The sequence below is a fragment of the Haliotis asinina genome, chromosome 3, assembly GCF_037392515.1.
Source record: "Haliotis asinina isolate JCU_RB_2024 chromosome 3, JCU_Hal_asi_v2, whole genome shotgun sequence".
NCBI classification, from domain to species: Eukaryota; Metazoa; Mollusca; class Gastropoda; order Lepetellida; family Haliotidae; genus Haliotis; species Haliotis asinina.
Genome location: NC_090282.1, coordinates 56340423 through 56366538, shown reverse-complemented (window position 1 = coordinate 56366538; position 26116 = coordinate 56340423). Strand labels below are relative to the sequence as shown.

Genomic DNA, 26116 nt, shown 5'->3' with positions numbered 1-26116 from the left:
CTATCTTGTTCTGCTGCCAGTACAGTGTTTCACCGTTTAGGTTTACACAGTAAGGACAGATGCGACACACGAATGAGGTCATACTTTGGAGTGTGTATCTCAGCTATGGTAGCATTACAGGATAGTTTTGGTCCTGACGTAGCCATCCATCCATCGAATCCCACACGTTACATGGAGGAGAGCTCGCGAGAAACAGAGGCTCATGTCAGCTGGGGAATGTTGTGGGGCTCAAAGAGTTTGTTGCAACACCTATCACATCCCTGCGTTTGCAGATAGGGTAGGACAGTGGAGTCACCACAGAACCACACACACGTTTTACCCCAGCACTGTCGAACCATCGAGCCCTGTTTTACCCTGGCTTTGTCGAACCATCGACACATTTTACCCCGACAGCCTGTATTACCCCTGAAAGGTTGGCTTACAACTTCTCCTATGGCATTTTGTTCATGTTTCAGTCAGAAATGAATCATGCTACTTTGGTGCAATCTGTCCAGATCTATGCGATGTTACACATGTCTTTGCACGGATTAAACATTTTCTATAAAAAAATGTGACTGAGGTGACCCCACGACTCGAAATGCCTCACAGTGCTACACATCATGAGAAGGCTGTACAGTTGGATGTCCCCAGTAAGATACACCACAATAAAGAACTGGTAGGTGTTATGATGACTGGTGCCCGATTGTCCAGTCACTCATGGTTATGATTACATTAGGTTTCACTAGTAACCGATTGCATATTGTATTTTACTTGTGAAACATTTCGAGCATCTCAAAACATTTAAAAATATTTTAAAAATCTTTAATCCTCGCAAAGACACGAAGCCCGTGTATGTACATACAGAATAGATACTAACTAACCGTCGCAGTATTGAAAGACAGTTTACAACAGAGTGTGGAAATTTTGCACATGAATGTTTAGAATACTGAACCGCGGGAAGAGGTTTAGATTTACGTCTCTCCGATGCCCTGACGTACAGATTCATCAACAGTCGCCTAGTGTTTTACCTGCGAATGACGTCACAGTAAATAGTACAAATACAGCATGTTTTGATTTTGGGACGAAGACAGAACATATAGAATACTGGCCACCGTAAAGAAGAGTAAATTCTGAGGTGTGTTGTACTGATGTGGAAAGCGCCAACAATCAAATCTCAAGAGGTCCTCTAACTCACAACATCACTCCACTGTATACCTAGCTTTATATAGCGTTATAGGACCACCAACACAATCCTCACTCAGAATGTGGAAACTCGGTCGGAATCTGCTATTAAACAAGCACCAAGTAACCACTGTCTGACGTAACAGCTGTAAGGATCGTGTGACAAGGGTCCTTTTTAGGTGATGTACTCTACTGTTGTCATAACATCAACCACTGTTCTATCTCGTACACTTTTGATCATTTCAAGATTTTCATGATATAGAAGTAATATTGCTTTCTCTGTATAATTTTCCGTCATACAGTAACAGATTGTTATCTCTCCAACAGCATCAGGGAAACAAAGTATAGGATTAACAGTCAAACTAAGTATTTCCGTATCGACACAATGTGAAAATGACACGATACAGTATAGCTTTAAGCAACATGTTCATTAGCAAGGTGTCGTATATAGTATCACCATGTGCATGTATAATTTATGCAGTGACGTAGCCCTGCTTAGTGAAACCGTATACAATATAATTATTTTCCCATGAACATGTGCATGTACCTAACCATGTCAGAGATATTGACGCCCCGCCATGGAGTTGATGCACATTCTCGACATGAGTGGGATATTTGCGATTGGAAACATTTCACATCACAACACCTGCCCTTGTTTCTATATTTCCGAGGTGAAGTAGACTGGTGTTCTGGCTTGTTGACTTGTTAACACATGGAGTAAACAGCCCTAATGCTACACAGATTCAGATCAGTTGAATTTGTGGCATAGTTTCCTACCCATGTGGATACCAACTCGTCCATGCGTTCCGTCCCCAGATTTGACATGGGTATCCTCGCGGAGATTAATTCCTCAGTGCCTTCATTGGAATACCTATGGTCTTTATTCATTTTAAGTAAAACAAATTTCCTGCATTCATCTAAGACTATGACGCACATTTCAAAAGTGCTTTCTCAGACACATCGTTTAGTGTTTTGTAAAATGGTATGGTTTTATTAACGTTTACAGTTTCGCCCTGGTCCAAGATCGGGTAATTTATGGTAAATGTTTCAGGTTTTCGATGTTTGCAAGGAATCAGCTCCGTCGTCTAACATATTCCCCACATGTATGTTAATTTGCTTTGCTTGCTTGATTTGGTTTTCCATATTACTGGATTCCTTTCTTGGTGGTATAACTGAGTAGAGAGACTGTATTTGTAACAGCGAACACTTGATGACGTATCATTCATACTTCTTTTCAAATGAGCAGTGACATGATACATTTGCATTACATTTTATTGTTTATAAGCGCATGTATGAGAACCTCAGTCTGTATAGATAAATATGGTGGCTCCATAGTACATCCGCTCTCCGCGTAGCCCCCTGCCGACTGTACATGGAGCAGGTTCGGTGCTAGGGCCCTATTGTACAGTCAGGATGGTTGTTACCTCAACCCAGCTAGTTTAGGGTTGGCACATTCTGTGGCCCCAATCTTTTCAGCATCCCCAGTAGGCCCAATGCTGAATGCTCTTGACTGGTAGATTTAGGTGGTAGTGTAGATAGGGACCCCTTCGTGCATGCCCTGCATGATGCTATCTATAGACGGCATAACTTAGTGTTAACCTTCCATTCCGTCCTTCAGTAGGTAGTTTCGAGACAAAGCAAGTCCCGGATGGTCACTTTGAGGGTCAGTGTACTGGTCGACCGCGCGGTCACCTGCTGGTAAAGTATTTCAATATTTCAGTTTAATATTTAGATTACATTTTGTTTTTCACGACCCGATATATGTTTTGCATTTAAATCTATGGGGATCGTCGAATGACCGAATGGTTAAAGCGTTCGCTCGTGACGCTCCAAACAACCCTAATTAGATTTCCCCTATGAGTACGATGTGTGAAGCCAATGTTTGTTGTTTCATGTATGAGCTTTTTCTCGTGGAGGCATATATTTTGCATTAATACACACAGTACCAATGATGTGAAATATGTTTGTCTTTACTATCAGGAGCTTGGATGGCATCGTCCTGAAGTCTCCCAGAGGGAGGATGACTCCCAGGAAGAGGTTCCATAGATCAAGGATTCTCCTGGAGGAGGACGACTGCCACGGATGTGGATGTTTTACTGTTCCCACATTTTGTGACAATGTACTATGCCTGTCAACTACTGTAAGCCCTCCAGCAGAACAGGTAGCGTTGCATACGTTGAGGGAACACGGTTCCAGAGGGGTTTTTTTTCTTTAAAAAGGTTGGGGTTTTTTATCTCTGGTCTTACGAGTCGGGCTTCAGTTACCTTTGACCGTGTTCAGATCTCAAATTTGAACAATGTTGGTGTTTATGTTCGAGAATTTGGTACTGTTCATGTTGGGAATGATGACAATAAAAAAACGTAATCCGCACAGCTGGTCCAATTGTACTTGTTTTTGTTTTGTTGTTGAAAGTTGTGAACGTGAGAAAAACTGTGTTTGTGCTTGGAAATCGGATGTGCCCGACTTTATCGCCGTGTAGGAGAGCTTGTTTTTGCAATACACTGCCATACACTGCTAAACACTGCCAACACAGAAACACATCCCACTTTGTTGCATCATTGTCACCATTTAATAATCAAGTTTTTCTACATGGCGGTATATTGTCCTTACAGAATACAGAAATTTTCATCCATAAAAGACAGTCTTCATCCTTATTCTACCCAACTTCTAGAATGCAAATTAAAGACGTCAGGGGGAATAACATGCATGTATACTGCTACATTTAAAATGTTCAGCTGGACAATTCCTTCCAACTATGTTACCCACCGAAATAAAATATGGACAAGTCCAACATTAAAACAAAAATAAATCAGTGCACGGGCGTATTATAATATCTACAAACTAGAACTTACAATACAAAAGCTGTCAACATGACCAGATCACATCGCACAGACTTTCATTATTATGACGATGTCTTATCATGGTTGTTATGTCCACATTAACGGATGTAAACAGATAAGTCGCTCATGCATTGCAGAAAGGCAATTGAAAAAAACCCAAATACTGAACAGATTTTTTGGTCGTGAGTGTAAAGCATCCAATGTATCTCATTCCCAGTACACTATCCAGAGCATTTACACACCAGTACACACCAGGACATTTAAATTTCCACTGATACACCCTGAAGTCGAAGGACGTGTTGTGTGTGACGAGACACGGTAGGAATTAGGCGGGTGTGGTGTTAGCTGCTCAGTTATACCCGACACCGCTCTAATGTGTTTTCCCATTTCGTTAATTATTATCAGGCACCTACGACATGTGAGTAACACCCATCCAAATGACATAATTCTTTTTCGGTAATTTCTAAGTATCGCTACTACTAGGAACACAATGTTAAATTAGGAAGGACGAGAGTTGGCTGCCACCATCATAGGAATTATTTCTAAATACATTATCATGTCAAACCAACGTTCTCACACACACCACTCAGATGCTTGTTGAACAAAACTTATAGATCTACTGGAAAGACAATCCGAAAACAAATTCAGCTCATTAATCATTTAGAAACACGTTTGGAAACAAAATATCCTTGCAAAGCACATCTTCGGTGTATGACCATTTAAAATAGTGAAACATGTTTAAAAGGTTTCAACGAAAACATTTATGACAACCAATTTCAGTGAGAGCGTCGTTTTCATCGAGTAAAAGCAATCATCCATTTGACCCTATGCAGGAAAGCTGTTGATTGTACGGGAAAAGCCAAGAGTTGCGTCCCCTTGATGAATAGGCACACGGTTTGCAGACGATTACTTCATGTTAGTAATATCTACAAGGAGTGGACGTAATCCCTGATAACAATCACGCCAGACATTCTTTAAGAAAAGGTGACTGTGTTGAACGTATTTCTCTCATACCTTGCCGTTGGCAGGCTCTGTGTACACATACTAGTCCTACTGTCCGGTTTTCGGTAGCCGCTGTCACAGTGATAACGTACTCAAAAATTTTTAGATGTCACTGGAAAGCAATAATCAACTCCATATCTGGGTTATTTTAATTAGTTATATTGTATAATGAAATATGAATATGTTCAAACAGGCAAACACTACACGTATATGCCATGGTGTACCATTTTGCCCCTATTGGAATACTGCTGTGACGTCATATTTGGGACACTTTCAAAGGTCCTGGCTAGCGACCAGTTATCGCCATTTTAAGCGGTTTTTAACGATTTGCTCCGTTATTTCTTAACAGAATGAAATAAAATTTATCTTGATGATAGATCAGCTATTCACCGATGTTTTCTGCTTGTTTACTGTTGTCGATCGTGTTTTTCCAAAACGCGGTCAACAGGAAGCGCGGTCGTGTAGATTGTGCCTTCCCTGCAACTAACAAGACCAATTATCGCCATTTCTGAAGTTTTTAAGTTATTCACATAATTTGACATACACTTGGTAATGAAACTATTGTGTTTCAAACTTTGACATATTGAAGAAATTTCATTATTGGAATTTGTTTTAAAAAAAGTTTAAAAGAACAAAACTCGCTTTCATTGTGAATGTTGACGGATGCAGATATAAGCTGATGGGAATATGGAGATGTCACCGCGGGGTTGAACTTACCAAACTTGACATTTTGAATAGTTGTTTGCAATTTTGGCAGTGTTTGTTTTCTCAGGGAAAAACGTAAAGATAAAGATGAAAATTGACACTTATAATTTGTCAGTATCGTCTGCATGGTATCTGTTGAATCCTTAAAATGGAGATGGAAATTTGGGAAAGTTGCGCTTGAAATGAGCCAAGTCAGTGTGTGCGTTGGAACATGACAAGGCATGCGTTAATAAGTACAAATGGTAAAGAAAGCAGGCGAGTGACCTGTGGCTATAAGAACAAAAATTCTATTCATTTCTTTTCCGCATGTAATTAGATTGACATAAGAAGTAACATGTAGTTCCATTTTTTATGGAGCATTTTATCATCATTCAGTCTTAACTGAAAATGATTTAGTTCATACCCTTTTGTTGATATTTTCCGTTTTCATAAGGAAAACATCTTTCCTTCAAGTGGACACAAGGATCCAAGAAGTTTGAAACAAGTTATTCAAATGCACCCAATAGTCTGGTGACTCCATTGAGTAGAACCATCCAATAGTTAATGAACACATCTGTTACCGAGTCAGTATGTCATAACTATGAACTTATGAACAGATGATTTGAAATATATTGGATGACTATTAACACTCAATATAAGTCCAGTTGTAATCCCTCATATTGTGATGAGTGCTATAGATAAAATCAGTGAAACACTTTTCACAAAGATGACTTTGAGTTAGAATAGAAAACATATTTGGGTACAATCACCTTGAAGGAATGAACGTGTAGCCCTGCTAAGTCTTGATTTGGTACCTTGGGTATGAAGTCATAGGGTACCAACACCCAAGGAAATAGTGATAAATTTTGTGGTTCATGTAAGTACTAATTTCCTATTTATATTTAAGCTTAACTGAACCTTCAGTTGATTATTTTCAATTTCATTTTGTAACAGGGCACAGTTGGGAAAAGATTCCATGATTAGACATGGCACAGTTGAGATTTCTATGATCTGTGTTCCACCTCATTGTCATGGAGAGCCTAACTGAGGAGATATGGCTAAAGATTAATGTTGTCCGTAAAGTAGCAGCGTCGCAGCTTGCCCAAACTGATGGAGAATCATTTGGCCATCTGGATACTGAAGTATGTACATTTTCATATGTAAATATATATTCACTAGTGAATGAATGTTATTTTATTGAGCAAACAAAATCACACATGAAAAGAATCCTCTACTTTGGATTTGGAGTGGTATATGTCTTCAGTGCCATGATTTCCACAACCTAATAAGTAGAGCTATTTGTTATGAGCAGAGGATCTGTTTGCAACAATGAACAACCTGGTAGACTGTACATCCTTGACAGCATGCACTGTTCTCATGATACAATAATTATAAAACTTGGATTGCATGTCCTAAACCAGGTTATTCACGGGTGTTTGTACAGATATATCACTGGAATACTGTGGCATAAAACAGCGTTCACCCTTTCAAATACAAAGTACACATACAGCTTTACAGACCTCGGAAGTTTGCTCATCTCAGAGCACCAGGCAATATCAATGCTTGTTGTAAAGTAGCTGAAGGAATAATGAATGCATAGCAGCAACGTATGTACTGCTGGCATGTGTGATTGATGTATCCATTTCTATCTGTGTACCAGCTCATAACCACTTCCATAAATCTCATTTATGTTTTATTATTGTAAATTAGATATCACAACTAGTTTAAAAATCATATTGCGACAAATAGATAGACAAATAGCAAAGTCATGTACTTGAATACAATGATTTCAGTCCTCATTTCAGATGTGAGCAGTTTATCTTTAACAATATTTTGTCAAGCTTATCATGTTTATTGATTTGAACTTGAAGTGTACACATATCCTATGATTTCTTACAGACCGAGGACAAGCCAGTGTTTGTGAAAGTTGGAGAGATAAAAAATGTGTACGATTCAAACCCACCAAGAGGAGCTAACCCACACCAATTCTGTTCATCACATCAGTTTTCAAAATTCTTTCCAAACGAATCATTGTCTGCGGTTCTAGTACTTTCTAATGATGTGGTAATACGCTTCTCAAAGTCAGTTGTTTATTGGGGTGATGCTTCAATTTCATCCGACAAGATTTGTGTCATTGCAGATGTTGTTTCAGTGAGGGATGAACCATCAGGAAGAAAGAACACTTCAGACTTAAATACTGACATCACTGCTGAAGCAGGAAAACATCGCCTGGAAACAGTTCCCCAGAGTTTGGGTTCATCATGTGCATCTGGTACCAGAAATCAGGTTCCAAATGATCCGTCCACATTTAAGCAGGATGAAGTCAGTGAAATAGTGGATGCCTCAAAGAGGGCAAATATGGACTTTTGTGAATCAGTTTCCACAGCATTTTGCAATACAGCAGCTTATTTGTCAGCATCTTCCAAGACAAGTTTAGTAAAGCCAGCAGAGTTAGAAATCAGGAGTCAAATATCAACTGTTGACAAAAATACCTTGATGTCAGATCCCCGGCAGTACACTTGGGATGCAGACCCTCAAGAATACTCTGAAACTGATGACTGTGAAGATGTTAAACATACCAGTTTGAAAACTGTAACAGTTAATAGGGTATTTCAAGCACATAAATGGTTTCAAGTTAAAAGAAGGAGAAATATCTTTAGGAGGAAACAGGACCACAAAAAATATGTTTGTTCAGATTGCAAACTTGTCTTCCCTTTGCAGAGACTTTATTTGAGGCATAAAGAGAGGGCAAACAAGCTTAAATGTGAGCTATGTCAGGAGATGTTTGTGTCTCAGTGTTTGCGAAAACAACATTATCAGGGACATTGTAAGGAAAAGGGGAACAATATATTGTGTCTTCTGTGTCAGCTATGTTTTTCTTCAAGGATGATATTCTTGAGACACCAATGTCAAAGAAGGTATATGTGTAGAATCTGTTGTGAAGATTTTACCAGTGTAACAGTAATGAACAGACACATGGAAGTGGCTCATGAAGAAGTGTTCAAATGTCATACCTGTGGCAAGGTTTTTTCTTGTGAGATGAATCTGCACAGACATCTGAAGGGTTGTACTAGGTCGGTTCAAGCACGAAAGGTAGCAGATGGTGTGTACCAGTGTCTTGTTTGTGGCAGGCTATATCAGAGCATATCTTTGTATGTGAATCACAGAAAAGTAATGAACCCAAACAACACAGTCAAGTGTAGGGAATGTGCACAGACATTCTCTAGTCACTGTCAGCTGTTGCACCATGTTGGTGAATGTGGAGTAAACATCAGACACCAGACTCAGCTGCAAAGACCTCGGGATAAGTTACCAGAGACTACTTTCAAATGTGAGTCATGTGGTCTGCAATTTCACGGCAAATGTGGCCTGGGAAGACACACTACACAGAGAAGCTGTTCCAAAGGAGAAGGGAAAGGTGTAAAGAAGAAAATTGAACCATATTTTTGTAAAAGTTGCAACAAGGTATATTCAACAAAAACAAGTATATTTCGTCATAAAGTTTCCAAGAAGGAATGTAGGTATTACAGCTGTAGCACTTGTCTCAAGCACTTTTCAAGCAAAAAGATGCTTGAGAGTCATAGGATGACCCACTTGGAACAGACCCAGGATGGAGGGTACCACTGCTCTGTCTGTGACAAGACCTACAGCAGGAGGACAAGCTACCTGAAACACAAGAGACATGCCCAATGTGATCTGACACATTTCCTTAAGTGCCAACTTTGTTTCAAAGTGTTTGCTAGTCATAAGTCACTAAATACACATCACAAAGTTTCACATCCAAGTGGAGTGAACTATTGTTGTCACATTTGTGAAAGGTATTTTTCTTCATCAAAAGCACTTTTGAAACATGAAGCACTGAAGAGGTGTAGCAAGTCGAGAGTTCTAGGGGCAAGTGGTGAGGTTACACAGTCCATGCAGTGTGAGACTTGTGGAAAGATCTACTCCAACCAGTCCAACCTCAACAGACATAGGTTGAAGCACACTGGCGAACGGCCATATTCCTGTTCTCAGTGTGGACTGAAGTTTGCTGACAAGTCCATTCTTAAGAACCATGTACAAAACATTCATGTTGGCACTCGACCGTTCTTGTGTCAAGTTTGTGGGAAGAGGTTTAAGACTCGGACACACGTTGAACGACACACCAGGGGCCACACTGACTTCAGACTGCCTTGCACTTTGTGTAACAAAAGGTACAAACATGCCCAGGACTTGCACAAACATCAGAAGAAGGCCCATGATTCTTCCTTGCAAAGTCCTACATGATGCAGATGAAGTAGTCTAGGCATCAGCCTAAAAATCATGCGCATCATATTTTACTGAACACTTCATTACTTCCAAGTGTAATAAATTGTAGGAGGTCATCTTACAACACTTATATAAATATTTCAGATGCAATTGCAATTGTCAATTTTCAATCATAGAGAAATTTGTTCATAACACTCCATCATATACTATAAACATTTTTTCTTAGTTCATATAGCTCCAGTTGAGCGTGCTACATGATATGTAAGGGTTACAGTATTAGCATTGGAAAATATTTTTACAAATAGGAAGATGAAATACACAGCAGCATTGATTTTTGACCTTGTTGAAATACATTTCATGTGTACCTTTGTAATGCTCTCTTAAGGTATCCAAGTGCCTCGTCATCTATTTAGTGACAAGTATGAATGGGTTAACGAGATTCCCACTGTTCCTATGTACTGTTTAGCAAAACCACAGAAAAGGGAACAGGCTTGGAATCCTCGACGGGCGGATTGCAATTTACATGAATAAATCACTGTAAAATTGGACATTGATATCAGGAAATGAAAATTCAATTATTTGTCTCTGTTTTCTGTTGAAAGAGATTCTGTTTTGGTGTAAGAGGCAAAATTAGTCATTGAACGTTTGTCCTTGTCCTTGTTTGGTAGCATTCATGTAGGTAATATTTAAGCAAGCACTGTTTTCAGTCAGGATTCAATGCAGTTCTTTTTTTGGATGATTGTGAAATATGAGAGTACTTTTTGACATGTCATTGATCCAGTGCTCTTCTTTGAACATCCATTCTGACATTGTCCTCCAATCGCCGTTGTTTCCACTCCTTGAAAAGCACCCTGTACCTGAAGCAGAAGAAAAGAAAGATCCTTTGAAGTTAAGTCAACAATAGCCATGATAGGTTCCAACACCATTTCTGCATACTAAATCATTGTAGTCTTAGTTTGTTTTGGAATCTAGACAAACTAGTTATGTTTGAATGAAATAAATACTAACTGTATGCCGTTGATTCTAAGAAGACAGGAACCATTTGGACGTTTACTGTAGATCTGCTCCAGTCTCTTCTCATCTTCGTCACTGTAGTGCAGCCAGTGTCCAGCTTCATCTTTCCACAGCCACACCCACTGAGTTTGAGTAGGGTAAGCTGTTCAAAACATAAACTGCCATGTATTTCTCCATTATTGTTTTCTGGGTTTAGTAATTAAACCGTACTCTGTAAATATTCTGCAATATAACTATATTAACCACATCCAACATTTTTTCTTTAATTCTTTGCAAACAGCATACATGATGAGAGGATAATTTACCATGAACTTTTTGTGGTTTGAAACTTTTGAAGGTATACATACTTATGATGCTGAAAGTTTGCTAATGATCACCAATGAATAGGTAATCCGTCAAATTATAAATTTGTGAATCTGTTGAAATTATCACAGACACTATTGCGTACAAAGACTTATCAAATCCGAGCGATACGATCACACCCAGGCTCCGTCTCGGATTCCAAAATAGTGTTTTCATGGGTGCCAAGGGAAGATTAGAGAATATTGCAGAAGTGTGTACATTTGACCAAAGAACAAGCCGTCAGAGGTGTTATTAGTAACATATATCCTTGACGAGTGCATCACAAAATCTTTTGAGGAGCGGAGACAAGTCACGTAGCTGGTAATCACAGCTCATGCTCATGGATTCACATGGTGTGTGTCATGTATCCCTTGCGCGTGGATCCTCTGACAGCTGCTACCGTAGTACCAAAAACTAATAGTTTTTTGCTGCTCCTTGACAGTGCTTCGGTAGTTCTGGGACCAAACAAAAAATTGCCGATCCTTGCATAAACAGGGTCTGCCAAATAGTTAAGTCAATATTTTTGGAGTTCATATATGTACAATCAAGAGCTGGGCATAAAGTTTATTCTAAAACCTACAAAGTCCTTTGTGATTGGAAATCCTACCATTCATCTGATCATCTTACAGACCTAGCTCTGTGCAGATTTTCCTTCATATCACCAACCGCTGGACTGTATGTCCCAGATCCGATCACCTTCTTGTCATGTAGTCTCTGTGACCAATACTATGTACCCCATTGCTACTACTGTGCCTCCAGTATAACATACGTCTATCGGGTTAGGAGTACGTCAACGATTTGGTTCGTGCTCATGCCATACAAAATGACGAAGGATGGAAACTTGCTTTCTTGCCTTTTGTCACGTGGACATGTGGATGCAAACCCTTATAAATGGGTGAATTAATATCAAATTCTAGTCAAACTCCAGTTCACCCCACTTCATATGTTTATCATTTTGATACCTTCCAATTGTTCTACCTTTGTCTTTTGACGCATCAGTACCAGGAGAGTCATCAACTTTTGTGTACTCCCTCACAATATCGACCGGATCTCTGCAACATTTGTCCAAGTTAAAGTAATTGTTTTCAATTATATAGGCAAACAATTGGCATTTGACAAAGGTAGATACCTAAATTATGAACGTTTTAATTAATAAGCTTTACCTCAAGACCAGGTCCATTTTCCCATCATATCCATATCTGTATTCTTTGATCTGGTGAGTCAGTTTCCAGCGTACCTGATAGTGTGTAAAGAACATCCAATGCTAAAACAGTCTACACATCTATCGTTGCACCCTGCTGACGATCGTGTACTGATATACTCGAAGAAATGTTTTAAAAGTAGACTTACTTATACATCTGATTTGTCATTTTTGTACGGAACAGCCGGCGTGCATACTCTCCTGACCAGGGATTGTTTTAACATAATACGCTGACGTTCCTATAAGTAAAGTCAGAACAGACTGCTCCACTGAACGCATTTTAGTGCGTCCTTCATACTATTTTTGCACATGCTAACAGATATACTAAGCAACTTGCGACAATGAGTTTCATTGTAACATATTTATACGCCAAACTGGCTGGATCTTTTGCTATCCTCACAGTTTTGATGATAGCACGTGGAGCTGGCCAACTAATGAAAACAAAGGATGACAAAGCAAATCGAAGTAGTATTTTACATTTTAGAATTTTTTCACAGAAAGTATATTATTCTGTCACAAATTCTGTTATGAAAAATGAGCGAGTGGGTATTGTTTTGTCACGTTTTTAGCAATATCACGAATGGAGACACAAGAAAAGGACTCATGTGGGATCTTCAGCAGACGCTATAGCTATACCGGGAATAAAAAAAGTTAAGCTTCAAGATGTGATGCTGCGGAAATGTTAGGCTACAATAATTGGGAAGACCAATCCATATTTAGAGCAAGTTCATCTATTAACTGACATAAGGATATTATAATAATCACAATTGCACAGACCGCCGCCATATACCTGGAACATTGTTGCGTGCGACGTAAAACTAAACTCATTCACTGTTCTTACAACTGATGGAAATATTGTTAAAGATACTATGGTACTGCTTTTTAATGCAAAATAACTATTCTTATCCTCGGATACAATCATGTGACATTTTTTAATTTTAACTTTTCAAAATAAGGTAACAAAGTGTTTTCCAAATGCGCATACATCCTGTTTATAGTAAAAGATAATTCCAGTTATGGTTTTGTTCTTAAACTGGACATTATTAAACCAAATTATGATACTTGGGTTTTTTTTTCAGACACCCCATATCAGGTAAATATACTGGATGCCGCTTAACTTTTTATTCTAAGTATATTAGGCTGCCCCACCGTACGTTAAAAAGGAAACAGATGAAATTATATGTGAAATAAACTGAATGGCCTGAATAAGATGTGGTGAATTCTCTTACGTCGGCGGCCTTTAGCAAAGGTACAATAGTGGTCGTATGGAACTGGGGGGCAGACTGGGAATGTGGTGAGCGGTTATCTCATCCAGTGCAGACGATGTTCCTAATTTATGTACCTTAACCATTCCGTTATCGTTCACCCTGATGACAACGCCAACACCCCCAGGACCTCCATCTTGATCCCCACAGTCATCATGCCAGTCCGATCCTAGAAATAAAACAATTTAATGACATAATTCATCTTATCAGAAAGGTTTTCGTATAAAAAACACTAAAGTGTAAAGACTCGTAGTACTTGACTTTTGACATATTTGACATATTCTGCTGAAACATTAAATAGCAATAATTTGAATATCATCTTAAGTCATTTTAGCCGATAGAATTTGCATATAAATGATATTTGTACCTCTCTGAACTTCACAGCCAATGTCAATCAAAGATTCAGTTGTCCTCGGCTGACATTCGACGATTTTCACATCAAATGCCCCATCAGTTCCATATCTGTACTTATTGTAAGTGCCATTGTCCCAGTGCACCCAAATCCAATCTGAAACATACAGTAACCATATCCGACACAGACATCAATAAAAGACGTCAAACACTGATACTAGCGGTGGTCTAATTAAAAAAACTTACAAAGGTTCCTTGGGTCGTTTGTGTGGTTGATAACTGTCCCAGCCCCGTCAGTGTCTTGGTTGTCCCATTTCCAGTCGCGCCCCCTTACAACCCTGGTTCCAAGCCTAGGCAGTACGGGATCGTCACGTTCAATGACGTTGTCGAAATCTGCTGGGCCTTTGCTTTCGCGCCTAACCTCTGGGTTTCCTTCAAGCTTGAGCTTTACCGTATTAATTACTTCTTCCTGTAAAATAGGAGTTATGAGGATATAAACATACTTATGATGATACTGAGAGCAATGATGCACTGATGTGTGAAAAATAACATTCATATTTAATTAATGTAACAATTCTATCACATTTGGAAATGTGCGGGACTGTTTATGAAGTTTACTAGTCTCCGAAGACTCAGTTTCTATTCCCTACATGGTACAAAGGATGAATGATGTTTCCAGTGTCGCTTGGTGTGATGTTTGCTGTGATGAAAGAAAATCTTACACATTCATGTAAGTCTTAAGTCGACTTGTGACATGTTCTGTGGATGTGGGACACGTCTCTGACTCAACACAACCAGATTCTTCATAATTTTAAGACAGACAATACACATGCTATGTCAGTTGAAACCTGCGGGCTACTGAACAATCACAGACGTACATGAGCATTTTTTCATAGTGTCCTTTCACGTTTCCTATTTGTTAGCATAAATGAACGGGTAATTATTTCATTCTTGAGCCGGACACACTTTCAAAAACATGACATCCATAGCATTATTGTGCATATTGTGCAACAACTGTAAAAATACATGATAAAAATACGTGTCAAGATTATGTGTCTCCCTGTCTATCCCATTTGATACGCTACTAACCCTATCTTCGGGATCCAAATCCCCAGCAAAGATGTTCAGTATCTCATTGATGTCGGTCTCGTTTCCTGAGCCACTGCATCCAATGTTGTTCTGCACACACACAAATATCTTGCCGACGGTTACCTACGACAGGAAACAGGTAAAGCGTACACTCGACTTTGGCAAAACCAGAACTTTCTGCACACCACCGTATCATTGTGTATAATTGAATTCGTGGGTTCAAAATATGAAATAACTGAAACAGTTAAAAATACCATTTGCAATTGGAACATTTCTTTATGATAGTAACTATCTGGGATGTCTTATTGGTTAGAAAAATATGTAATCATTAAAACAGGGAATACATTATTTAGGGCCTACTGGTATATTTTAAAATGTTTTCTGATTCTATTCGCTTCTAAAATGATATATCTGTAGAATATATATACCTGAACCCTTTGGTATGTGCACAAGCGTGTGACGTCATTGCCAGAAACATATATACCACCTGCCAGTTTCGCAAGTGACTTGATGAACTCCTACAATGCAAAACATTAACGTGTATCTAAAGTGTATTTTCAGTTTCCTACATAAGTCTATTTGTATGCATATGAGCACATACATTTGAATAAGTTTTTCACGTACTTACAGCAGCATTGGATATATATTTTAGCGACTATTGTATGCTCATCGTGATGGTGTTGATGTGTTTTCTTGAAAAGAAGCATTTTGTGGTCAGTTTTAAGACGGTTGCATTCATGCCAAGGTTTGGCCATCATTCTTCCTGCTACTTCTTACCAAGTTGGCATTGCCTGCAGGAATCCATGCAACAGGTCTTGGAAGTTCGGACGAATCCTGAAATCCTTTCATCATTTGAATGACGTTCAACTTCACCTGCAATGATGATTACGGTAATGAAAATCAACGAGAATCTGATACATAAAGGCACATGACGTGTGAAGATCATATGTGAGTAAACGTGAATAGTATTTATTTGCATTTGGTTTCATGAGGCCTTTCCCCACCTCAACACTTCGCTACGTATACGGTCATGCCACTGTGACACTGATAGATAGATTGATTGATTGATTTGGCAGGGGGAGGGGGAACGGACAGGGGTTACTATCCCGGACCTCCTCAGCACAGATCCCCAACACTTCTTACTCATCTCCTATGCATGGATGACGTCGAGTCCTTTATATTGGCATCACATTTGGACTCGACAAGTGTAATGCTCTCCATTTGAAACGTGGCAAGGTAGCTAATGATGGATCAGTCAGGTTACAAAGGAGAGGAGTTATTGAGCATCTTGCGGAAGATCAGGCCTGTACCTATCTTGGAATGCAAGTTCGAGACAAGCTCCAGAATGCCCAGATTCAAGATAAACTTCGGGCCGAGTATAAATCACGTTTACAGAAAATCTGGAGTTCAGAGCTAAATGCTCGAAACAAGGTCAAAACCACCAATACTTTGGCTGTGCCAGTCCTCTCCTATTAATTTGGAGTAGTTGATTGGACAAAACAAGACATCCACAGTCTTGACCGCCTGACTAGAAGGATCATGTTTGATAACAGAGCACCTCACCCTCGTTCCTCTCTTAATCGCTTATATATGCCAATCAATTCTGGAGGTCGGGGTTTGATCAATGTGGAGGCTCTTCATGGCAGAATTTTATTGTGCACATTTGCACATATTTATTTGATCCTCTGGTGATGCATGTCAAGGCTCATGATGGAAGCAAGGGATTCCACAGCTATTTTAAGCGTGCCAAGATTGTTGGACACAATTTGAAATTTGAAGTTGATTTTGTGGATTGCGACAAATTGCGACAAACGGAACAGCCATGGGAGTAAACCAAGTGAAGTCCTTCACCAAATCTGACCAGAGTCGGTCCTTTGTGGAGAAGCTGTCTGAGAAGCCACTGCATCATGAAAACATGCAGTGTGTGGAACAGAACGGCAATCCAAGCGACTCCTTTGCCTGGATGAAGTCTGCTGGTTTCCTTTTTGCTGCCCAGGACCAGTCACTTTCCACTCGCAATCGTCAAAATGTGATTAATCAAAATAACATTAAATGTCGATTATGCAATGAATGTACAGAGACTGGTTAACACCTTGTAAGTGGATGCCCTTCCTTGGCACAAACAGCATATCTTAAAATACATGATGGCATGGCTAATTGCTCTTACAATTGTGTCCGCCATGCCTGTAGCTTTGATATAATTTATATCATTGAATTTTGTGTCCCTTTTGACAGCAACGTGATTGGCAAGATTCAGGAAAAGCATGATAAATATGCTGACCTCACATTTGAAATGTCTCGCCTGCATCCCAAGTACACTGTCATCAAGCTTCCCATTGTTCTCGGTGTCTTTGGTTTGGTGCCTCCTAATCTCTTGGCGCAGATCAGGAGAGTGCCCAGGTTCTCCACCGGGAGCACAGCCCTTCTGACAATCTGGGTAATGCAGAAGGCTGCAGTGTTGGACAGCCTCCATATTCTCCGAAAAGTTCTTGGTGGGTTCGATTAGGCAGTGTTTCCTGGGAGAAGTCCCATTCGTTGTCTGGGCTGCGTGTAAAAGGGGGCGAGGGCCGTGAGCTGATGATGAGCCTTAGCGGCCTGACTGTGCCAGGAACTTCCGAACCCCCTCTGCTGCATATCTATCTTAATCTGTAAAACATAATAATAATAGTTCTGATGATTCAAAATGAGTATGAGGATACTAAATAGTTAAGATATGAAGTTAATCTTCATCTCAGACAGAGCTAGTATTCAATAGCTCTTGATAACATTGAAGCTTTGAAGTATTGACGTACGTTGTCGTCGATAGTTTCTGCATCGATTCCAACATCTCCATCAACAGACGCCTTCCCATCGGTAATGATGATGATACGTGGTGGGATGCGATGAACGTTGGAGATACTAAGGGTGGACCCTGCAAGAAATTCACAGGTAAAGAACATTGTAATTTCCGTCAAAGAGAGTCAGTTACTCAACACCAAATCGGTATCCCTTCAACATTGTAGAAGCGCTAAAGAGGCAATGATCCAAAGACGACGCATATGGTGCCGACATGATGAGTTGGGAAATCGAAGTCACATCTTTGAACAAAGTTCTTACCTCGTCTATTCAGCGCATGAAGACATTCTTGGAGTGCATGAAAAAGCGGCGATCTACCTCCAAATGAAATGTTTCCTGAAAAATACAGAACTATTGTGTTTTACTGGTCAAACATTGTTAACAAAGATAGCGATAAACGCACCGAAGCCTGAGTTATTGTAACAGCACCTGTATGTAAAACACTTGGTCTGACGTATCTTCATTGGGAAGCACAGCACCAACATTTTTATTCACGAAGTTCCTATTCCTCGTGAAAGTTATATGTTTGGGGCGTTAATGAAATCTGTAAACTGGCATAGACCATAAACTCAAGATTTGTTCTAATGCAAATCCCAATCAGTCAGTGAGAAACGTGTATAAATGAAGACATTCCTCTACATACCGATGGCAGTTATTACACTCCCGTAGTCATTGCTGAGGTGGTGTTCAATCCGGGGTGGTCCCCCAAATGCTACCACGGCAACATTCTCCTCTATCTCATACTTGGATGTGATGTCTTCAAGTCCTGCAACAGCGAAGTTCAGTTTGTCATTTTAGGGAGGGAGAGATGCTTTTTTAACTCTTACTTTCTGTACATTGTAATGTAATACTAACATTTTGGTGAAGTTAAGTACGGAAACCACCCTACAGGATATGAGAGACAAACAAAACTAAATAAATGAAAACGTTATAAACATACGATTGTATACATTTTACGTTAACTGAACACGTAGAGGTATGCATACATACGTAACACACATACAAAGATATGTACATACTTACATACACACAGACACACACACACACACACACACACACACACACACAAGGTGAACCATTTTCAGAGTATAATGCTTTTCTATTGGAATGTTGCAAAAGAACACTGTACAAGTTACTTGCACCTATGTGTATTCCTTAGCGGAGTATGTATAAAACATACTTGTACTGTATGTATCGAGGAGAATGGAGAAACTGTTGTCCAGACATGCTTAAGCGAAACATCACAGCCCAGTAGAAGGTGAAATAGGCTAATAAGCTGCCTTTCAAATGAGTATGCAACATTTTTATCACCCCAAAATAATGATATCATCAAAATGAGGGTTTCTGCTTCTTAACTGGAACTGTACTTATAACAATTATTACCGTCAATGAAACTACAAGCGATCTTCTTCATTTCTTGAAATCCATCTGATCCCATACTTGAGGATGCATCGAGACACAGGACAGTATCCATACCTGTTGCCTTAGGTGGCGCTGGATCCACTGGATGTATACCAAAACGATATTGTTATTTTTAACACAGACAAGTGAAGGTTGTCTACAACGCACAACGTCTTCATTATCGTTCAACTACCATATTCTACAAGTATGTGAGACTAGTCGATAGTATGACCCCTACCTTTCATCCAACTGCTGTTTTTTGTTTTCCTTCCTTGGTAGTTAAAACTTTGCTTAGATGTGGCATTTCCTGCTGATGTGGAGGAAGATGGTTGATCTTGACCAAGTGACGGTCTTCGCTCGATAACTTGCATACGTTTTACGTCTGAAAATCCCGGAACGCCACCAAATCCATCGGTCGATGACAGTCTTATAAAAGAACCCATTAATATCAAGCAGTGATATGTATATTGTGCTGATAATATGACAGCCTGTTTTATTTAAACACGATAATATTGATGTTTAATAATACGTACCCAAAACTAGATGGTTGTGTGACACCTGCTTTGTCCACAGTGTGATTAGGGTCTAGGACATGTTTTGGTACCGTCGTCTCCTCTGAGGTACCCTCTGTGTTGTCTATATTCGGGCAGGAGCCCGTTATCCCTGTCACTTGATTAACTTGTCGAAACTCAGCAACTGACGTTGTTGCTGCTGTAACAGTTTCTGGAAAGGTGACAGAAAGAGTCTCCTGTGTGAACCCTTTACCTTGTGCCGCCTTCGCGCATTGCTCAGATGCCCCTTCACTGGAGGATATTCGACCGGCAACATGTTCCCGATTTTCTTCACATTGCCTGAATACGGGACCAGTGGAAAGTGATGGAGAATTAAGCATTCTTTCAAATAGGATTCTCTGGTCCTCAAACATACATCGGAGTGACTCGATCTGTTTCTCTATCTGTGAAACACGTGTTTCTGTTTCACTTTCTGAAAAAAAACCCAAAATTATTAGAAGAACAAACAGCTCACAAACATAGAGCTGAAAAAGGAAAACATTTTGAACATTTCATGCCCAAACACATATGAAATGGACAGGGTAATACTTAGACAATGACCTCCTGGTATCTGGAGGCGATGCTGTCTTGACTCAGAGTCGTCACTACAGAACTGTAGGTTCAGCTTCACATCATCGGTTTCAGGGAGGCTTCCGGAAAGTTGGTTTTTCAAAACCTTTGCCAGCTTTGGTCCGAGGTGTCTCATTTCTTCAGTACCTTGCCCTCTCTGATGAAGGAAGGTGAAGGTCAGAGGGTTGATTGTGACGCAGGTAAGCTTGGTTGTATATGCATTGTAAAATGTGAGACATAGTTTGCGGAGAGTGCTGAAATTGTTTTCACAAAGACAGTGGACGATCGTCTCGAGTAGGTTCTGATCACTGTGAACGGTTTCATAAGACGATCGAAGACAAGATCTGGGATCAACACTGTCCCATGTCAGCCGGATCAATTCTTGGAAGTCTGAAATAATATATTCTTAATGAGCCATAGAGTGAATGCATATTAAGCATGCATGTGTGAAAGAGGGAGGGATGGTCTATGTATGTATGTATGTATGTATGTATGTATGTATGTATGTATGTATGTATGTATGTATGTATGTATGTATGTATGTATGTATGTATGTATGTATGTATGTGTGTGTGTTTTTTGTTTTTTTTGTGTGTATGTGAACAGGTATGCATGCACGTATAAGGATATGAAAGAGCGCATGCTTACCATTTAAATATATTGTTATTGAACTATATTATACTGGCTTGTTGTAGATTTGAAATACATACCCTGAGATGAACCAGTCTGATGTAGTGCATGGTGACTGAGTGTGATGTCGACTACCTCCGTACCCTGTTCCAGTGTTACATGCCCGGCATCGTCAACCTCACGAAATACTAATGTCTTGGTACCATCCCATGTTTTTGTTCTCTTCCTGGAATTCTCTCTCTCTTTAACCAACCTGTCCATGGCGTGGTCATTCACTTTTGTCTCTTGATGTTCGTCTCAAGTGGCTGTTGAAATACACTCATCTTGATAACAAATGGCAGACAGTTTCTTTGAAACTACTACTACTACTACTACTACTACTACTACTTTGTCTACAACAAGTGGGACTTTTTAGTATGTTTTACAGATTATAACTGGTATGTGTAGAAAATTCATGAGAGAGCGGAACGTATGTGCTACAGGAAATTCAAGTCACAGTAGCTTCGGCAGAACTGGTGCAGGGAGTGACCGTCATATTATGTGACCTCTGTTATTTATGGTGGCTGATTAGGGCCATCGTTATGTAAGTATCATCTTATGTACAAAAATATTATGGACAACAATTACAATATTATGACACATACATTTGGAACAATACCTTTTTACCACATTTTCTATTTGTATACACGTTTGAAATACGTACACTTTAAAGCTCATGATGAAAGGCACAGGGTGTGTAACATTCCATCACTGATACAATAAAGCACGATGGCGATCGATCGATCGATCGAGAGAGAGAGAGAGCGACAGAGAGAGTATAATAGAAGATTCTGCCAAGGTTTGGTTGATTTCTTGTTTAACATCGCACTCGGCGCTATTCCAGCTGTATGGCGGCGGTCTGCAAATAATCGAGTCTGGGCAAGACATTCCAGTGCTCAACATCATGAACATCGATTTACGTGATTGGGTTACGATCACATGTGTCAGCGGGTCTGACCACCCTACCCGTTGTTCACCTCTTACAACATGCATAAGTTGCTGAAGACCAATGTAACCCCGATCTTGTTACCGCGGTAACATGGGGAGTAGGGAAGGTACCGGTTGTTAAGGCTTTGCGGGGTATTATCTTATTTCCTGATACTCGTCTTATGAGCTTTAGCCCAGGTAATAAAAGGTACTAGTAAAACACCTAAACAGAAATACTTATGTTATTATTTATAGAAATATTTATGTGGCAATTTTGTACAATGATAAAATTTGCAATTTGTCGATCCGTTTCTGACTCAAACAGTCTGTACAGACTACAGTAACACACACTTCTATCTCCTGTCTCCTTGTACTGACCCATCGCTATCAGAATTAACTCAGTTCAGTTCTTTTGGTTACCTAGTGATGAATATGAAAATATACATTCTTAGTACAGACAAGAAAGCTGATTGAAGCCTTGAGCAGGAATAGATTACAGTGCTGGTTAACATTCTCGGCACTCAAGAGCTGGACAAGTTGGAAAACGGATGTTTTTTTAGTAATAATGATTAAAGTACAATTTCCTTAACTCTTGATAAACAGGACATTTGAAACAAAATGGAATTCATCCTCTCCGTAACTGGAACCGGACAGACATGTTCTATATTTTATGCCAATATTATAATACCTTCTTATTTCAATATATAGGTTTTGTTAAGAGCGTGGGGATTCTACGAATGTTTTGTATAAACTTCAGGAATTGATTTTTTAAGATAATAGTGCGAAGTGAAAACATCAGTAATATGTTCACACAATCTACACTTAGTAAAGTCGGACAACTGTCTTCCATTAAACTGGAAAGCATGATCAAAGAGTCTTTGTTTAATGACAGGCAGATTAGAGACATTAAAATCTTGCTCATGCCATATATCACCGAAAGCAAGAGTTTCAATATGTCTTATAAATCTTTCTCATAAATCATTACACGAACTAATAAAACTATAGTTAATGCCTAATGTCGTCTTATTTATCTGGGCATATACCATTATTATTAAGGGTACAGCTTAATTAAGCCTAATGCTACCAACCCTAAATTGTGTTGTATTTTGGGAGGTCTGTCTTACACGAAGATATCTGTGATATGAGGTTAACGTAAACATCTAGTACATGTGCCGTTTATTCATTATAATGCTAAATTGAAGTTTGGAGACGCAACTTCCTATAGGTAGGACTTACAGAGTCCTGCACTTAACACCATTGTAGATTAAAGGGCACAACAAAGGTATACGGCAAACAACGCCCATTAAGTAACCATGATACTAGTTCAAGACTCTTATACTGATGAATTGAAACACACGATCAACATAATGTATACATAGTTAGCATTTAGTCATATCTAAGGCACTTAACAGCCACACTTCCTTATGCCGTGTCAACTTGAACTGGGTACGGTGAAGTCAAAGTCCCCGGTCAGTGGCTGTGACGAGCAGCAGGTTTTACAAGGGCTATATTATCATGTATTTACAGCGGTAACAGAGCTCTAGGTACAACACGCTACAACTGACATGTTTTTCATACGTACGTGTTTCACGTTCGTCAAGGATTTCAAGCCTGGTTGTGACCATCAACAACCGTTGCACCCACTTTCGTTTTGAAAAAAAATCAAATGGCCTAATTTTGTATGACGTGGATCTAAATATAGAATGCACATACACGGACCCGTCGATGTACTTCCTACACACAGCAGCGTTAGGCAACACAATATGCAATCTGCACACAAACCCGTCACCAGGCCTTTCAGCCATGTCACAGCGACCAGTCGATTAATTACCATGAACCATATGACCCATGTTAACTGAGTATATCCGTACCTTAGGACAATGTTTCTGAAGACGTTCTAGCAAGGGCATCGCCTCTTCAGACCGATGAGGAATGGAGTTCAACTTGAAAAGTCAGGTCACAACACATCAGATTATTTGATAGAGCAAATAAAATTGAAGAAGCTCAAAATGGCGCACGAAACAAAATACACTAATTATGCTCGAGGTAAAAGCCAAAATGTAGATACACACACTGACATTCGCCTTCCTTTCATCTCCACTTCATCTGAACTTTGCCCTAACATTTAATGAAATGTAAATGACTTAAATATTTAAGTGTTTTCGGGCCCCTTTCAATGAGTTGAGTTGTTTTACTGCACCACATATACATATGCGACAGCCAAAGATATATATGACAAAAGTTATAGGAATGAGAAGTCTTTATGGAATGACTTGTTTTATTGTACAATATCAACGTTTCGGTACAGATAATCACACCGGTTTCATGCGTGAATGCCTCTCAAACACCTCATGATAAAACTTTGTGATAACTTGATAACATTTATAACGGTAACACATAAAGGTACTATGTATGCATATCCATACTCCAAAAGTAACGCCAATACGATTTTCTTTAAAAGAATAATGCTTAAAAAAAAACACACTAAATAATTGGAGCAAACGAAGGAGAAATGGGTGACCGAAACACAATGCATTCAGTATATATCACTTCTTGGCGGTTTCGTTTCTCAACAGGTTTAGCTCACAGTGTCCATCTCAACCTGCTAGTGATGCAAAAGAAATCGAGTGCTGCACCAAAATTTTAAAAGACCTGCAGATTCGTAGTATGATTTCAGCGAACATGCGAACAGCGAACAGTCTAAAAGCTATGACAAAAAATATAGCTACGGGACGATATTAGCCAGTGTTCCTACAGGTGTGGCTGCAGCTCACCTATCAAGTTACATCCCTCTAGGCACAGGTCGGTTTACAGCTGCAGCAAAGACAATCATAGGTTTTATTATGATAACATTGAGCACCTACAAACTAGGAGGCACGTACATCCTTGATGAATGGAATGAGAAACGGAAGGTGGCCAGTGAAGCAGGCGCGGCATGGCAGAGTCTTGAGTTGGAAATCCGCCTTTTCCTCTGCAGTATGCAGAAAGAAGTCACCCTTGATGACTACAAGAAATTCACGTACACATGCATTGAAAAACGTAAAGACATATATAGTCTGGTTCATAATTATTGAGAATTTTTCTTCTTACTTTGAGCTATCCTAACACCTCAACTGATTCACTGATACATAAAACTAAGTAATGGTATAAGGGAGGTAACTCATCTTGGCCTACTGAGTATAGTACAATTAGAGTTACCTCCCCTGAATTTGTAGCAGACGTCATTTTCCTCAGCACTGTCAACAATGTCTGCTGAAGATAAAAGAAGGTTGATTTTTGAGTTGTGTAATCAAGGAATTGATGATGTAAATACATTGGCAGAGAGAACAGGAACTCCTCTTTCTACTGTGTATAGGATTTGGAAGAATTTTAAAGAGGGAAAGGATTTTGGGCACCAGAATGGAGCAGGGAGACCCAGAAAATTGGACTTCTCAGATCGCGTCCGGCTGGGAATTTTAGCGTCTAAAAAGCAAAGGGCAAGCATCTCCAACATCAGGTATGAAATGATAGAAAGGGGATCAACAGTTGTATCAAAATCTACAGTTAGAAGAAATTTGATTGATCTTGGATGGGAGAAAAAGACTGGAATTCCTTCTCCTCTCATGAAACAAGAACATAAAGACAGGCGTGTTGAGTGGTGTTTGGCACATAAAAACTTTGACTGGGAAAATGTGATTTTTACTGATGAAAGCTCAATATGGGTATATCCCAATAATGTGAAAATATGGACAAAGTCTGCGTCAGCACCGTTGTATCGACGACCTAAATACAGCCCAAAGTTTCATGTATGGGGAGGGATATCCTTACTAGGAACGACCCCGCTGTGTGTGTTTGAGGGAAATCTGACAAGTCAACGCTACACTAACATATTAGATAATTTTCTCCTTCCAAGTGCACATGTGTTTTATGGAAATGACTGGATTTTGCAGCAAGATAATGTTCCTAAACACACCACAAAACATGCCA

General features: G+C 39.5%; 2 protein-coding genes across 2 annotated transcripts; one reads left to right on the top strand and one right to left on the bottom strand.

Annotated features, from left to right (window-relative positions):
* Positions 1–4890: 4890 nt before the first annotated feature.
* LOC137278213 (zinc finger protein 676-like) lies at positions 4891–10434 on the top strand. Its single transcript, XM_067810427.1, has 3 exons — positions 4891–4985; positions 6642–6829; positions 7587–10434. Exons 2-3 carry the CDS (start codon positions 6719–6721, stop codon positions 9951–9953), a joined length of 2478 nt encoding a protein of 825 aa, XP_067666528.1. The 5' UTR covers positions 4891–4985; positions 6642–6718; the 3' UTR covers positions 9954–10434.
* A 154-nt stretch (positions 10435–10588) lies between these two features.
* Positions 10589–23817, bottom strand: LOC137278214 (uncharacterized). The gene is made up of 19 exons (XM_067810428.1): positions 23733–23817; positions 21265–21489; positions 20546–20944; positions 19967–20417; positions 19672–19859; positions 19416–19535; positions 18676–18798; positions 18294–18368; positions 17990–18108; positions 15975–16070; positions 15626–15715; positions 15198–15320; positions 14355–14577; positions 14125–14265; positions 13835–13926; positions 12455–12528; positions 12270–12343; positions 10944–11091; positions 10589–10792 (listed from the first exon to the last, which is right to left on the bottom strand). The coding sequence occupies exons 2-19, from the start codon at positions 21443–21445 to the stop codon at positions 10705–10707; spliced, it is 2805 nt and encodes a 934-aa protein (XP_067666529.1). The 5' UTR covers positions 21446–21489; positions 23733–23817; the 3' UTR covers positions 10589–10704.
* Positions 23818–26116: the final 2299 nt, after the last annotated feature.

Coding starts and splice junctions, on each gene's coding strand:
- LOC137278213 (XM_067810427.1), top strand. CDS start 6,719: ATGGAGAGCCTAACTGAGGAGATATGGCTAAAGATTAATGTTGTCCGT. Junction 6,830..7,586: donor TTGGCCATCTGGATACTGAA/GTATGTACATTT, acceptor GATTTCTTACAG/ACCGAGGACAAGCCAGTGTT.
- LOC137278214 (XM_067810428.1), bottom strand. CDS start 21,445: ATGGACAGGTTGGTTAAAGAGAGAGAGAATTCCAGGAAGAGAACAAAA. Junction 20,418..20,545: donor TCGCCTCCAGATACCAGGAG/GTCATTGTCTAA, acceptor GTTTTTTTTCAG/AAAGTGAAACAGAAACACGT. Junction 18,109..18,293: donor TCATGCGCTGAATAGACGAG/GTAAGAACTTTG, acceptor AATTTCTTGCAG/GGTCCACCCTTAGTATCTCC.